Source organism: Marmota flaviventris, chromosome 18 (assembly GCF_047511675.1).
Source record: "Marmota flaviventris isolate mMarFla1 chromosome 18, mMarFla1.hap1, whole genome shotgun sequence".
Taxonomy (NCBI): Eukaryota; Metazoa; Chordata; class Mammalia; order Rodentia; family Sciuridae; genus Marmota; species Marmota flaviventris.
In genome coordinates this window covers 50,495,360-50,510,659 of record NC_092515.1, presented here as the reverse complement: position 1 = coordinate 50,510,659, position 15,300 = coordinate 50,495,360, and the positions used below count along the sequence as shown (strand labels likewise).

Genomic DNA, 15,300 nt, shown 5'->3' with positions numbered 1-15,300 from the left:
AAAATTAAATACTCCAAATATATTGATTTTCAAAAATAACTATTTGATAATTTCATAATACTTTCATACAAGCAAAACCTCAATCCTAAAATGCAACTTGCTCTAATATAATACTTAATTTATATATATTAATTCAATCAATCCTATATAATCCTACGAAGTAGGTACTCCTCTATCTGCATTTTACATGCGAGGCAACTGAGGCACTGAATGTCTAAGTAATTTGACCCACACTGTCAGCGTAGAACCAGCATTTAAAATGAGGCAGGTCTAGCTCCAGAATCTAAGCTCTTATTGTTCTATATCCTGTCAAAGAGACAAAGGTTTTAGTTTTGAAATTCAAAGCCCAGTAATAAGCTATAGAAAAACAATAAAATAAGAGTCAGAAGGCTTTATTTCTATTCACAGGACTGCCCCTTACAAAGGTTAAGGTTCAGGGTAAGTAATTTCATCTGGTCAGGACTATATTTTAACTACTATATTTTAACTAAATGGGGGGTAGAAAGTAATTGTCTAACCTCTCTCACTGGCTTCCTCTGAGAACCAACTGAGAATGTGCTTATAAAATCCTATACAAGGGCTGGGGATATAGTTCAGTTGGTAGAGTGCCTGCCTCGCATGCACAAGGCCCTAGGTTCAATCCCCAGCACCACAAAAAAAATAGATATATATATCTATCTCCTATACAAGCTGGACATGGTGGTACATGGGTACATGCTTGTAATCCCAGTGACTTGGGCAGCTGGGGCAAGAGGATTACAAGTTTGAGGGCAGCCTCAGCAATCAGCAAGGCCCTATCTCAAAATTTAAAAAGGGCTGGGGATGCAGGTCAGTGTAAAATACCCCTGGGTTCAGTCCCCAGTACCAAAAAATAAAATCCTTTGCAAAGCATTACATGAAAGTTAGTATTCCGAGTTTAGATCTTATCTTTAGATTGTCCAAGAACTTAGACCCTGATTTGTACAAACAAAAGAAATTCATTATCAAACATTTTGTTAACCGAATGGTTTCAAAGATCGTTTTACAACTACTTTATTCTGTATTTGAACATATAACCAAAATTTCTTCAATGCTAACTATGGCTAGGTTTTCTAAGAGGAAAACCAGCAGAGTACACCATTCATTGAGAGAAGAGATTTATGCTTTTTGACAGTGCTACTGGCTGCCTAACAGTCATTCCTAGATGTAAGAAACAAAGCTACCTCCAGTATGCTAGGTCATAAATACTGTGAAAAATGTGTGCTGTCAGCAATTTGAGTTTCAGCATCGTGTAAGACACTTAGCCGATGGATCACTCCTCATTTTCATCCTCCAACACACAAAGCACAGTATCTGTATTAAGTAAACTTTTGACAACTTATCTGTACTGTTATATTTATCAAAGAATCAAAGACAACTTCAGTGTGCACTTAAGTATTTCCTATTGGTCTCCTAAATTGACCTAAATGCCTAAAAAAAAGGATTCATTCTACAGAGAGTTCATTTCTGAACACAATGACTAAAAACATAAAATGTCAACACTCTATCAGAACTATTGTATGTAGGGGGGCATAGAATATCAATAACCAGTTTCTCTCACTTTATTTAACAAAAACACTGAACTGAGAGTCTCAGTTTGTTACCGTTTTATTGAGACATCCAAATCTTTTAGACAGTCCACAATTGTGCTTCTGTGCCTCTGTACTGCATTATGATCTGTCTGCACAGTCTTCAACAAAGATGTCAGAGCTACATATCTGGATGAAACAAAGTTGCAGAATAACAGTTAAAATGCAAAATTTTCCTCTGCCTAAATGATGACAAAGATGACTTAATGGATAAGGTCAAGTACATATTGTAAAATATTTAAAAGTAAAGACAGAGTTAATGAGTATAAAGATAACATTTTTAAAGGCATAAAAGACAGCATAATCTATAGTGGCAACCAGGAAAAGCTTTGGATTTAGATTTGCTTTCAAAGTCAAAGTTAAATTTCTAAAAGTAATCAACTTAACTCTTTCAAAATCTTCCAAAACAGTAAAACAAAATAAGCACCTATACCTTTATATACCTTTAAAAGCTGCCTTATCCCCAAAATGCAAGAGGATGTTATTTTAATTTTATCATTTGAGTTTTCTCTGCTTTTATTTAATGGTGGTACCCAAACTTACTCTATAAAAAATTTGAGGTTTAAGATGCAAGGGCTTAAAAATTCTTTTAGGAGAAGACAATTCAAGGTGCCACAATGTTTATTTCTACATCTTCTCCTGCTTAAGATTATTAGAAAGAAAAATCTTTCCTGATTGGAAAAAAATAGCAAGCAAACTATATATACATGAAAATAACTGAATAAAGATAATATTGATCAATTCAAAAACCAGCTACATTTCTCAAAGATGTTCCAGATTTACAAATCTGAAAATGTATTTTTCTTAGTAATTTAGAGCAGGGGTCAACAAACTATAGCCCACCTGCAAAAATCAAGTCTTCTGCTATTTTTGTAAATCAATTTTTACAGAACACAGCCATACTCACTATTCATATATGATTTATGATTAATTTCTTGCTAAAGGACAGAGTTAACAATTGCTACAGAGACCCTGTAGCCCAAAAAGTCCAAAATACATCCATATGACCCTTTACAGAAAGTTTGCTGACTACTGACTTATGAATAGGAGTAAAAATTAAAACCATAAAGAAAAATCTTCAAATTATTTACAAAATGTTAGTTTTAAGATCAAACTAAAGGTTATGAAATTCTACATATATTGCATAATACCTATATAATCTTCAGCAAAGACACTCTTGAAAATACTGAGTTGTAATACTCAATACAAGATATTTTTCAGTAGACTTACCTAATATTTTTGTCATTGTTCAATAAGAAACGACCCAGGATATTTATGGCTAAAACCTAAAAAAAAAGCAAAAGTTAAAAATCTAGAAAATTGAAACATTCACATTGTTTCCTGATACTAAAGGATCACTTCTTGATCCCTGGTAGGGGACCAAATTATTTAAAAGTGACAGCTTGTACCTATAGACTACTAGAACAAATATATCTAAGGGTAAACTCTTAAAATCATATTCTATTTCAACAGTAGCTGTTGGAAGATTCAGTTTTAAGGTTTTAATATTGTTAGTAGAAAAATATCATTGGTATGGTCCCTTTGGAGAACAACCTGGCAATAATTATAAATATTTAAAATAAAAATCTAGGAAACACTTATTCTCGTGGAATGTTTCCAAATTCTAGAATAAAAATAAAAATAAAACCAATTGAGATTAAAAAAAAAAGAAAAGAAAAACCAAAGTCCTCTGCTTCAACAATTTCAATTCTAAGGTAGGTGCAGTGTTGCACACCTATAATTCCAGTTACTCAGGAGGCTTAGGCAAGAGGGACTCAAGTTCAAGGACAGCGCCTTCAACTTAGTGAGATGCAATCCGAAAGTAAAAAGGGCTGGAGATGTAGCTCAGTGATAGAGCACACCCTGGGTTGAATTATTACCAATACCAGAAAAAGTAAAAAATTCAATTCTAGGAATTTATCTGACAAACAATTGTACATATGTATAAAAGTCTGTTGCAGCACTACCAGCATATCACAATGATGGGAGACATCCTAAATGTGCATTATTAGCAAATCTGCTAAATATACTACTAACAGCTATACAATGGAATCCTAAGCAGTCATTAAAAAGAATGAATTCAGACACAAGGTACAACAAGGATAACCTTAAAGACATCAAGCTAAGTGAAATAAAATAAATAGAAAAGAACAAATACTATTATGATTACACCTACATAAAATATTATGACATTGTAAAACATATTTGGTCTTTGTCCTCATTGCCTGGAACACAACTCCTAAATCCCTTGGAATTTATTGGGTCATGTTAACACCTTTAGTTCTAGTGAAGTGATTTTTTAATAGGCTCCTAGATAACGTCAAGATAGGGTTGGTTTGCCATAGAAACCCCAGCGTTGGAGTATTCAGTCTCATGCCCAGGCTCTAGGGATACCAGGGGTGCTAAAGGTCACGCTGATGACCAACTGCCAGTGATCTAATTAAGTGTGCCTACATAATGAGGCCTCCATAAAAACTCAAAAGGACAGGGTTCCTAGGAGTTTCTGGACAGATAAACACATAAGAATTTCCTGAAGAGCATCATACATGTAGAAAGCACAGAAGCCCCCAATCATTCTCACATATCTTGCCTTATAAATCTCTCCCACCTGTAGCCTTTTCAATATCCTTTATAACAAATTGATATACCTAAGTAAAATGTTTCCCTTTGTTCTGAGATACTCTAGTAAATTAATCAAACAAGAGTAGGGATGATATGAGAACCTAGATTTACAGATGTTTAGTTAAAGCATAGGTCATCCACACTTGTGATTGGCATGTGAAACGGGACACACTATTGTGAGACTTTACCCTTATCCTGTGGGATATGACGCGACCTCCAAGTGATATTGCAAGAAGTAAATTAAAGTGGAAAACATTCAAGTAGTATCTGCTGGAGAATCACTCGTTGTATGAGTAACATTCCTACACATCTGGTGTCGAAAATTAAATGTTGAGCCAGGTACGGTGACACACGCATGTAATCCCAGAGGCACCAGAGGCTCAGATGGAGAACTTCGAGTTCAAAGCCAGCCTCAGCAACGGTGAGGCACTAAGCAACACAGTGAGGCCCTGTCTCTCGATAAATTACAAAATAGGGCTGGGGATGTGGCTCAGTGGTTGAGTGCCCCTAAATTCAATCCCCAGTACCAAAAAAAAATTAAGTGTTGAGAAATATGTGAGAAGAGGAGCTATAAAACACTTTCCCCCCCATAACTTTTCAGAGGTACCTGAAGTAATCAAATTCACAGAGCAAAAAAACAGAAAGGTAGATGCCAGGGATTTGAGGTAGTATAGAATAAACAGTTATTGTTTAATGGAGACAGAGTTTGGGAAAATAAGAAGTTCTGGGGAAAAATGGTGGTACAAGCTACACAAAGGTATTAATGCCAATAAACTATATATATTTAAAAATGGTAAATTTTATGTTACATATATTTTATCACAATTGAGAAAAAAAATAAGACTGGTCTCCAGACATCAATATGGAATGAACTACAAAATAATGTGAGCTGAACAAAGTAAGACATAGAGCAATACCCAAGATATGTTACAATCCTGTCTGAAAAGAAGGAAAAAACTTAACCCAAGTTGCTTTGGTGATATGACTGGCTATTGTAAAGATATTATATTCTGGTTAGTAAATCTGTTTCTTTTAAGGCTTTGGGTTATCAACTCTAATATTAATAAATAAATGACTGAATTAATAAATACATTTGGGAGAAGGGACAACTTCTCTTTACAGAACTCCAATTATTTAATAAAGGAAAAAATGAAGGATATAGAAAACTACCATTAAAACACTATCCTCATATTACTGCAAGCAAGATCCCCAGATGGGTATCAAAACTGATGGGCAAAAGTCTGTAAACAGAAAATTTACAGTTTCCAAGTGTTTCCCCCTCAAATATTCTTAATTACAAGGAAAAAACAGTAACTTTACAGTGAGGAGACCCAGCAATCACCACCTTAACCAAATGATCAATGATCATAAAATATATTAACCTCACAAATATATTTTATATAACATATATATATATATATATATATATATATATATATATATATATACACATACACATACACACAATATATATATGTATGCACTTCCTGATACAATCAAATGAGAAGGGGAAATCATTTTTGTAATAGTTTTGTCAAAAAAAAGCATAATCTTATTCTACAAAATTACAAAAAAATATCAGAAAGATTCAAATTGAGGCATATTCTACAAGGTAACTTATCAGTATTTTTCAAAAGTCAAATTCGTGAAACAAAAACTGAGAAACTGTCAAAGATTAGAGGAAACTACGGAAAAAAGACAATTAAGTGTAATGTGTGATAATGGACTGGCTCCTAGAACAAAAAATAAACATCAGTAGAAAAATTAGTGAAATGTAATAAAGTTTATAATTTAATTAGTAGTGTAGTATTAATATTTATTAGTTTCTCAGTATTGATAATTATGCTATAATTTTGCAAGGTCTTAACTTGAAACATCCTGGGTGAAGGACATAGTGTATATTAGAACTATTTTTTGCAACTGTAAGTCTAAAATTATTTGAAATAAAGAGTTTATTAAAGTGGAGAGAAGAAAAATGCATGCATAGACACATTTAAATATGGATAAAATGTCTAAATATACAATAGAAAATACTACCAGCATTTCCTTCTGGAAGAACTGACAGGCTACACACATGAAAGCTACAAGACAAACATTTTCTTCCCTATGTACCTTTAGTACTGCTTACTCTATTTGTCCATTCCTTAAAAATAAAAACAAATCTATTCAGATATGTCTTGTTTGAAATTGTGGTTCTAGTAAAAGTTTATTCTGAAATGTTTCTTCGTCTTTACAATCTCAAAATATCTAACTATACCTAAGTCTTCCAGACTATTATCAATGGTAAGCCTTCAATGGGAATGATAATTCACATGACAAAAACACAGCATTATGCATTTTTGCAAAATCTCTTCCTTAAGTCTAATTCCAAATGGAATCCAATTCCTAGATAATCAATCTAAATAAAATGTTTAGGGCAAAAAATATTTGAGACTTACTCGCAGTCCACTCTCTGATTTAATATCCATGATAGTCAAAACCGTTTCATAGAGAATAGCATTTCCTACATTTTTACTAGTCTCTGTATTAGTGGCAACCTGAAAAGACAGAGTATGGTACAAAAGTGAGAAAACAACATTTCCAGAAACTATCCAGAGGCAATGAGTTATTTCGTGATTATGGCCACCAATGAGAAAACAAAGTTGCCTCATATAGTAATCACAATCATTCCACTCCCTGCTAGATGAAAATGAGTTTTTCATACAATTCAAGTTGGGTCTACTCACCTGTGCTAATATGTCATTCATAGCTTCACTTGAGTCATCATCATTTCGTCCTAAAATTCTTAATAACCGCAAAATTCGTACCTAATATGCAAAATATGGCAAGGATCAATAAATTATGCCTGGCACAAAGAAATCTTAAATTGGTATGAAATTCAAATAGTTGAAATGAAGTCTTAGACCCCATCAAAAATACTAAGTCAGAAGAATTTTAAACACTATTTTTAGAGAAACTATCCATATGCCTCTATGCCTAATGAAGTTCTTAGACAACCCATTCTTCACTGCTCCACAGCTAAAGGATACCACTTGCAGACATATTATGTTGATAATTCAAGTGTCTAAGTAGTGAATAATTCTGACTATTAAAATTGTAGTTTTATTCTATTAAAGTAATAAAATGAAGAACTGTGTCCCTGTTCATTATTATAGTTAGCTTAATTATCTAATTTCTACCCAATACAAATTTAAGGGGAAGAAAATAGCCTATTCAAAATATATTAAGTTCACATGATATTTATTCAAAATGTTTTATCAACCTCACCTGCAAAAAGGGGTCACTGATACCAGAAACATCATGTTCTGGGGAATATCCGGACATGATGAGGTTCTTTAGAATACGAACTAATTGGGGCACAAGCTGCAGAAAAGAGAGATGCATCAAAAACAAAACAAAGACAAAACAGTGAATACCTAAGAATTTCTCTTGAATAAGCAAGTCCTTTGGTTCAAAAAAGGATGCAAGGGTCTGAGTACAGGAAATTCTATTGATACAAATATGGTGCTATATTAATGTTTGAAAAATATAAAGTGGAGTACTTAGGCCAAAAACTCAAGAAATACTATATATTTTGTCAAAATAAAACAAACCAGACTTTTTTACTCCAGAATTAAATATGCAAAGATATTACAAATAATGATGGATCCAAAAGCCTATTGGAATCAAGTAAAACATATGCCTGTACACTGCATTTTTACTTCTGTACAACCTGACACATATGGTTGGAAAAAATGTTAGATACTTCCCAAAGGTCTGCTTTTTTATCCATTCAAATATTTGAATATAAAATGCTATCACAACAAAATATAACTGGTTATTAAAATTACGGCCTTAAAGCCTACCACCTCAAAAAGAAAAAACTTTTCTCTCCTCTTAAGATAGAGCGAGTTATGTCCTCTTGCAACAAACAGGAAACACCAAAGCCATCAACATTAACTAAGTGAAATAACACATGAAGAAAATATACCTTTTGCCTTAAGAAAATACAAAGTTATAATTTCCCCTCCCTCTTCTTAATTCACATGACACAACTTTGTTGCAACTTAATATCAGCACTTATCTATACACACTTCTTTGTGGCCTGTTTTTTATTTTATCAATGAGACTACACATTCCTAATGGTGAGGTGCTCCCTTGTCCATTAGAGTCATATAGAAAAGGCAATGTTATTGCCACACTGAATTTAATAGATGCTTTCTTTATATATTGACATGCATTTCACTTCTGTTGATAATTACTTGATGTTAAAACTCTACTCCAAAAGGTTCACCACAATCAACTTCCCTATCTCCAATTAAAAACTCAAGTTATGTAAACAACTCTATTGGCCTAAAATTGAATAAAGAAGTATCCAAAGTGAAACACACTACATCTTTTTGTAGTCTATCTAAATAGTTCCAACTTTGCTATAACTCAATTTTATTTTTTTCACATTGTAATTAGACTCTGTTCCCTCAATACTCTTCAAGCTTCAAAGAGGGCTGAAATTAATATAAAAATCCAACCTATACTCAAGGCATGCACTCAAAACATTAAGGCCACTTCTAAATGCAAGAGAACACAATCTCTGTGAATTTAAGTAAGTTTGGCCATAATACCTCAGAATTTAGTGAGTCATTAAGTCACCTAATCAAAAATCTAATTTGGACAACTTCAAGAATAAGACAAGATTAAACAATGGAGATGTGTAAATCTGTCAACTGTGGGAAAACTGTGTAGAGATAAGCAGCTCACCTTGCATACTTCCCAAAGGTCTGCTTTTTTATTTTTTAGTACTATACATAACCCTAATTACTTTTCAAATCTGGTTTAGTTCTTGGAGAAGTCCTTTTTCCTTGGGCTACTAAACTGTTTTATTAACATAAGGCCAGCACATCACATATGATTACCCTGGGACAGAAAGCACAAATGTCTAGATGTTCAGCATACAAATTCTTGTAATTCAGATTTAATTTCAGACAAAAATACAACTTACTAAAACTGATGACAGGACAAACAAAATAAAATGACAAAGGGTAAGGCTGCAGCCATGAAAATCAGTTGATGCCCACCTACTGTACCTCTAAATCCTTTTAATATTCCAAACATCTAGGCAAGATTATGTCCAGGTAAGAAGAAAATAAAATCTCTAAGTCTGAACTGAAATCTCAGTAGCATTTTCAGAGCTTTTTAAAGTATGAGGTTACCCACACATGGCTCTGAAATATCTAATGCAAAGAGAAGCAATGTTTGTGTCCAGGCTCCAGACTGATCTGGAATTGCTATCACCAAAGTGACCAGGAAACCGTTCAAAGTTTCTCAAGTATAGATCAAGGAAAGGCAGAGGAGAGGGCATACAATTCAAGAAAGGCTGCAACTGAAATCCAAGGCTGACTCTGGAGTCAGGAGTTTAAATGACAAGACGAAAACTGGACTGGGGAGTTAGCAAAAAACACTAGAACAAATAATCCACAGTATTAAGCACAGCTTCAGCATTAGTATAATTTAAAAGCCACATCTGTGGATGGATACACAAAAGCTTCTAAGGACCTAATGCCAGCATGCACCATCTAAAAGAGTGTTAATTCTTACCTTTTCATTCTAACATACAGCAGGATTCCAAACAGACAACAGGAACAAAACATATAAAGCAAGCATTAGGGACAGATACGGGTCTCATACTATTTTACAATAATTTTATCAAGACATGAACATCTAAAGGGGAGGAAAAGCAAAAAAAAAAAAAATTTAAAAAATCTGCTATTACATCTAAAATGCAAAATGAGCCCCATTCATGGAGGGATCAGCATCCTATAAAAGAAATTAAATATATGTAATTACTCAAAGAACAAACTTTCTTTGAGTCTTCCTGCCTACTGCCTTCTAAATGAAGTACAGAAATAAAACTGTCCACTTTAAAATGCTAGTAAAGAAGGAAGGGGGGAACTTAAGAAAGCTAGGACTTCAGGGCTGGGGTTGTAGCTCGGTGGTAGAGCGCTTGCCTAGCACATGTAAGGCACTAGGTTCAATCCTCAGCACCACATAAATAAATACATAAACAGATAGATAGATAAGTAAATAAAATAAAGGTATTGTGTCCATCTATTTAAAAAAAGAAAGAAAGAAAAGGTAGGACTTCCATCACAGGAGTCAATGGCTTAAAGTGAACATTGGGTAATTAAAAAAAAAAAAAAAAAAATCAAATTTTGGTTTGCAGTTTTCACCTTTAAAAGAAAGAAAACTATCTGCCTTTAAAAAAAAATCTACTTTTTAATGTGACCTCAGGTTACATTTCCTGACTCAATGTGAAAACAGCAAATAAAACACTTACTATGTCTGCCAACAAGAAAAGAATTCTCTTGGAAAAGGAAAACACTGTATTAGTGCCAGTTCTTATATACCTAAATCTGGCTTCCAGCCCTACAACACAGCAGGGCTAGTTAAATCCATTATTCAGCTCCATAGCTTGCTTTCAAAAGAAAGTTGTAAGTGATAAAATCATGTACTTTTCAGGAAATCACTTTCCAATCAAGATAGGCTTAGGCATACAGAATGGCACCTACCTTTCTGAAATGTGCAAGCATATCTGGGCTGCGCTCACACATTTCTGTGAGAAGGACTACAGATGTGTGAAGGACACCTGAAAGAAAAGAGCAAAGGAAAACTAAAAGTAAGCCTCTATGACCCAACTTTGTAGAATAGGGCTTTGGTTCCTGAAGATCAATTCCAAACGGATAGTTGCTACTTCTCCTTTTTAATCCCCTAAAGAATCTAAGCATTGTGGTGAATACAAAGGAGATACTTACTAGAAGCCTGCTGATTGAATACTGGTGAAGTCAGTCAAATCAGAGTATCTTTAACAACTATGTGACCAAAATAATTATTTTAAAATGACAACAATACACCTTTCCATCTAAGAATATCCACAAGGACATGTTCATAGTCAATGTGTTCTAGACCTCTTCTATTCCATACTTACTCAAAAAACTATTAGCTGTGTTCTGACAGCTTAAAAGACAAAAATCTTATTAAATTTTCTGAAAAAAATATCAAAACTCCAAGATAATAATGAATGACAAGATAAATTTGCTTGTTCCAAAGTCAGTGAAAAGAATCTCACAATACTTTTCACTAAGAGATAAATAAGGGACTAAAATATTCATTTGTTATACAAGTATATTTTGAGAATTCTGGGCAAAGCACTGAATTAATTAAATGAAATACACTGTAGCATTTTTTCCTCTTAGAATTTAAGACACATAAATGTTCTCTTCTTAGAATTTAGTTTCACTGACTTCAAAATAAGAATAAAATGCTTAATTCCTAATAAGATTTACATAAAGATACCTGAGTATCCATTATAAATTCCTGTTAGAAGTAACTAACCCAAAATATTTTTCATTTATCTCATACTCCTACCACATGACAATGAAGAAAATTACTTTTTATTATAAAACAGCCAAGAAATCAAAAGGTTTTACACATGAAAACAAAGGGTAGAATTAGTCATACATTATTCTGAATATTAACAACTTAAGAGAGGACCAGAGATGAAAGACAAAGTTTGCTATGAAGAATCAATCTAGTTATGAAACTAGTATAAGTGAGCAGAAAAGACCTTGCTAGAAACTATCTAAGCACTGTAGCAAGGCAAGTCCACCATCCTGAGACACAGGCGGTCATAGCCTTAAGTTTTTTCTCTTTCCCTTTCTCCCTTAGTACTTCATGAGTTCATCCAAATCACATTACCATGGTTCTTCTCATTCAATAAATTTTTTGTTGCTGGTAAGAACATCTCCATAAGTTCAGGAACCTTCCTGATGACATGAACAGCACACAGTGCTGCCTATAAAAAAATAAAAGGACAAAAAATTTATTTCAGGTAAGCCAAGGCAACCAATCTTATAAAAACAACAACAAAAAAACTGCACCAACTAGTTCATCTGCTAGAAAAATAAAGAAGATAGTTTATTGTTTATTTATTAACTGGTTGGAGCTTTCCAGTTCATAGTATTGCATTAATGAAGAACTTCTAGCTCACCTGCTGTTCCTCTATTCATATATTGCTAGACAACTGGGTAAAAACTTCCTAAATTAGACCATGGTTAATATGAATTTATCAAAAATTAAACAGAACATATGCAGAGTTCTGGGGAAGCAAAAAAAAATCAGATAAAGACTTCCATTTCTGATACTCATTCCTCTGAATAAGAAAACCAATAGATATAAATACATCATGAAACTGAAGGATATAAACTGCAAATGCTTTAAATCTGCTGTTAACTTTAACAGCATCTATACTGACTACAACCAACACTGCCAACTTTAAAATCACCTAAGTGGGATACGGACCTAGCTCAGTGGGAGAGCACACAGGTACAAGAGCCTAAATTGAATCCCCAGTACAAGAAAGGAAAAAGGGAGAAGGGAGGAAGAAAGAAAGAAAATAATTTGAAATATACTTAACTAGTCTTCACTAAAGAAAAGATTGTCTTATTAGAGAGAAAAGTACATTTAAAGATCAATTTTCAGGCTGGGGTTGTGGCTCAGTAGTACAGTGCTTGCCTAGCATGTGTGAGGCACTGGGTTCGATTCTCAGCATCACATATAAATAAATAAAGGTCCACCAACAACTAATAAAATATTTTTTTAAATAAATAAAATAAAGGTCAATTTTGTGCCGGGCGCAGTGGTGCACGCCTATAATCCCAGCTGCTCTGGAGGCTGAGACAGGAAGATTGCAAGTTCAAAGCCAGCCTCAGCAACAGTGAGGTGCTAAGCAACTCATTGAGATCCCTGTCTCTAAATAAAATACAAAATAGGGCTGGGGATGTGGCCCAGTGGTTGAGTGACCCTGAGTTCAACCCCAGTACCCACCCCCCCCCCAAAAAAGGACCAATTTTATTTATCCACCCCAAAGTAACCACAGCTATTATTTGAGTCAAAAACCTTAAAAGTTTAGACAGATTAACAAGATTTCTGTTCATTCCCCCCATGGTGAATTGTGGGGAAGGGGCAGCTAATCCAAAGGAATATTTTATTTAATGCAACAATGTGCCTTATAAGAGTAGCTCACATAGTTCAAAAAAAAGTACTGGTTTACAAATTAATGAAAGAATTAAACTCTGAATTTTGGAAGTAGCAAGAGACATCACATTGGAGGTATTCTCAATAAGATCCTCAATTACCAGCTGACTTATCATCAGAAACTAAAGAGGACAAAAGACAGTGGAATGACATATTTAAAGTACTGAAATAGGGCTGGGGATGTGGCTCAAGTGGTAATAGCGCTTGCCTAGCATGCATGAAGCACTGGGTTCGAGTCTCAGCACCACATAGAAACAAAATAAAGATATTGTGTTCACCTAAAACTTAAAAATAAATATTTAGAAAAAAAAATAAAGTACTGAAATAAAGACTGTGTACCAAGAATTGTATTTCCAGCAAAACTGTCCTTTCAAAAGGAGAGGAACAGGGATGCATCTCAGTGGTAGAGCAGCTGCCTCCCATGTGCAAAACTCTGCTGCATTGCTTTCCAGAATGGCTGAGAAAGGCACAGTAATGCACAAGCATTTCCTTTTCTCTTCTCTTTTGTAAATGCCAAATGGCAAATTTTTAATTTGGTAATTCTTTCTACATTTATTAAATGATATTGCACATTAAGTAACAGCTTTTCAATTTGCATCTGTTTATTTATCAGTATAGGCTTATCGAGTTCCATTTTACTCAGGGGATTAAAATCAATTGCAATCATTGTTTTATGTTTGCTCAATTTGTACCAAGATAGAAGTTCCAGAATGAAAGGAAGGAAGGGAGGGAGGGACCAACGAACAAACCAACAAACTTTGTTGGCAGCCATCATTAAAGGTATATCATTGAAATGGCTTGGCCCTTTCATTGCTTCTTTCTCACACCATTAAAAAAGAGGCACAGTGCCAGTCACAGTGGCACGTGCATGTAATCCAAGGAACTCGAGAGACTGAGACATGAGCATTGCAAGTTTAAGACCCACCTCAGCAACTTAGTGAGGCCCTAAGCAACTTGGTAAGACACTGTCTCAAAATAAAAAACAAAAAAGACGAGGGATGTAATTCAGTGGCAAAGACCCAGTAATAAGTAAGTAAATAAATAAATAAATAAAACAAAGAAAGAGAAAGGAAAAAAAAAAAAGGCACAGTAAATGCCAACCAGATGATGATAGGTGTTCATTTCATGGACTTTTAAATTCCATACATTTTGTTTACAAAAGCTTTTGGATTGAAGTATAATTTTAAAACTCAATAAAATGTTTATATCAACAAATGAGAGCAGATAAATTAAGAAAACAGGAATAAGTCTCTTCTATTCTCATCAGATATACTAATTTTAGAAAGTGAGTTCTACATCATTCCCTCAAGGAAACTGCCATTCCAGAGATAAAGGCACTCAAAGACATGAGCGCTAATAGTATTAAGAGTTGATTCATGAGCTGGGAGTGTGGCTGTGGCTTAGTGGCAGAGTGTTAGCCTAGCATGCACAGACCCAGGTTCAATCCCCAGCACAAGAGAAAAAAATTAATTCATAAAGACCTGCCTGTTATCAATTTGTTTTAATATTGTTTAAATTATTTAGGAAGTGATATGCCACCTAGGATATCTAATACATTTGCTTGTTTATAAATAATTTCCTAGAAAAATGTGGAATTAAGATTCACATGTAGCCATTTGAAATATATTTTCTGCAGAGAGAAATACTTTATATCATATGAACTTTCAAAATAGTAATCTGCTTTCTAATCCATATCAGTTTCATTAAAAGTTACCTTTTTCCTTAAGTAAGAGTTGGAGGTTTTCAGGAGCTTCTCTACCTCTCCTGCAAGATCTCTGCACATCTCTGAGGAGCCCATGCAGCCGAGGGTACAAAGTGCTAGCCCCTGCACAAACTGTGTGCTATGATTAAGATCACTACAAAAGAGAGAAAGGAGGGAGAAACAAACACACTTTACCTAGTGCTCCCATGAATAAACTTCACAATTCAGTGAACAAGTGTAGAATGATTCAAGATTTCTCCAATAATAAAAATGACTAACAGGAGTAATTAGAAGGAAAAT

General features: G+C 34.1%; 1 protein-coding gene and 1 non-coding gene across 2 annotated transcripts in view; both read right to left on the bottom strand.

The window, feature by feature from the left end:
• Ap1g1 (adaptor related protein complex 1 subunit gamma 1) overlaps positions 1-15,300 on the bottom strand; it is an 82,195-nt gene that overhangs the window by 25,550 nt on the left and 41,345 nt on the right. Inside the window, exons 4-11 of the mRNA XM_027932978.2 lie at positions 15,013-15,154; positions 11,961-12,057; positions 10,775-10,851; positions 7,497-7,592; positions 6,956-7,036; positions 6,668-6,766; positions 2,838-2,893; positions 1,623-1,736 (exon numbers count right to left, since the gene is read on the bottom strand). Of these exons, the coding sequence (XP_027788779.2) occupies positions 1,623-1,736; positions 2,838-2,893; positions 6,668-6,766; positions 6,956-7,036; positions 7,497-7,592; positions 10,775-10,851; positions 11,961-12,057; positions 15,013-15,154 (762 nt within the window). The remainder of the gene's footprint in view (positions 1-1,622; positions 1,737-2,837; positions 2,894-6,667; positions 6,767-6,955; positions 7,037-7,496; positions 7,593-10,774; positions 10,852-11,960; positions 12,058-15,012; positions 15,155-15,300) is intronic.
• Positions 1,237-1,321, bottom strand: LOC114090986 (small nucleolar RNA SNORD71). The gene has a single exon (XR_003582447.1). It is a non-coding gene; the product is annotated as a small nucleolar RNA SNORD71 (small nucleolar RNA).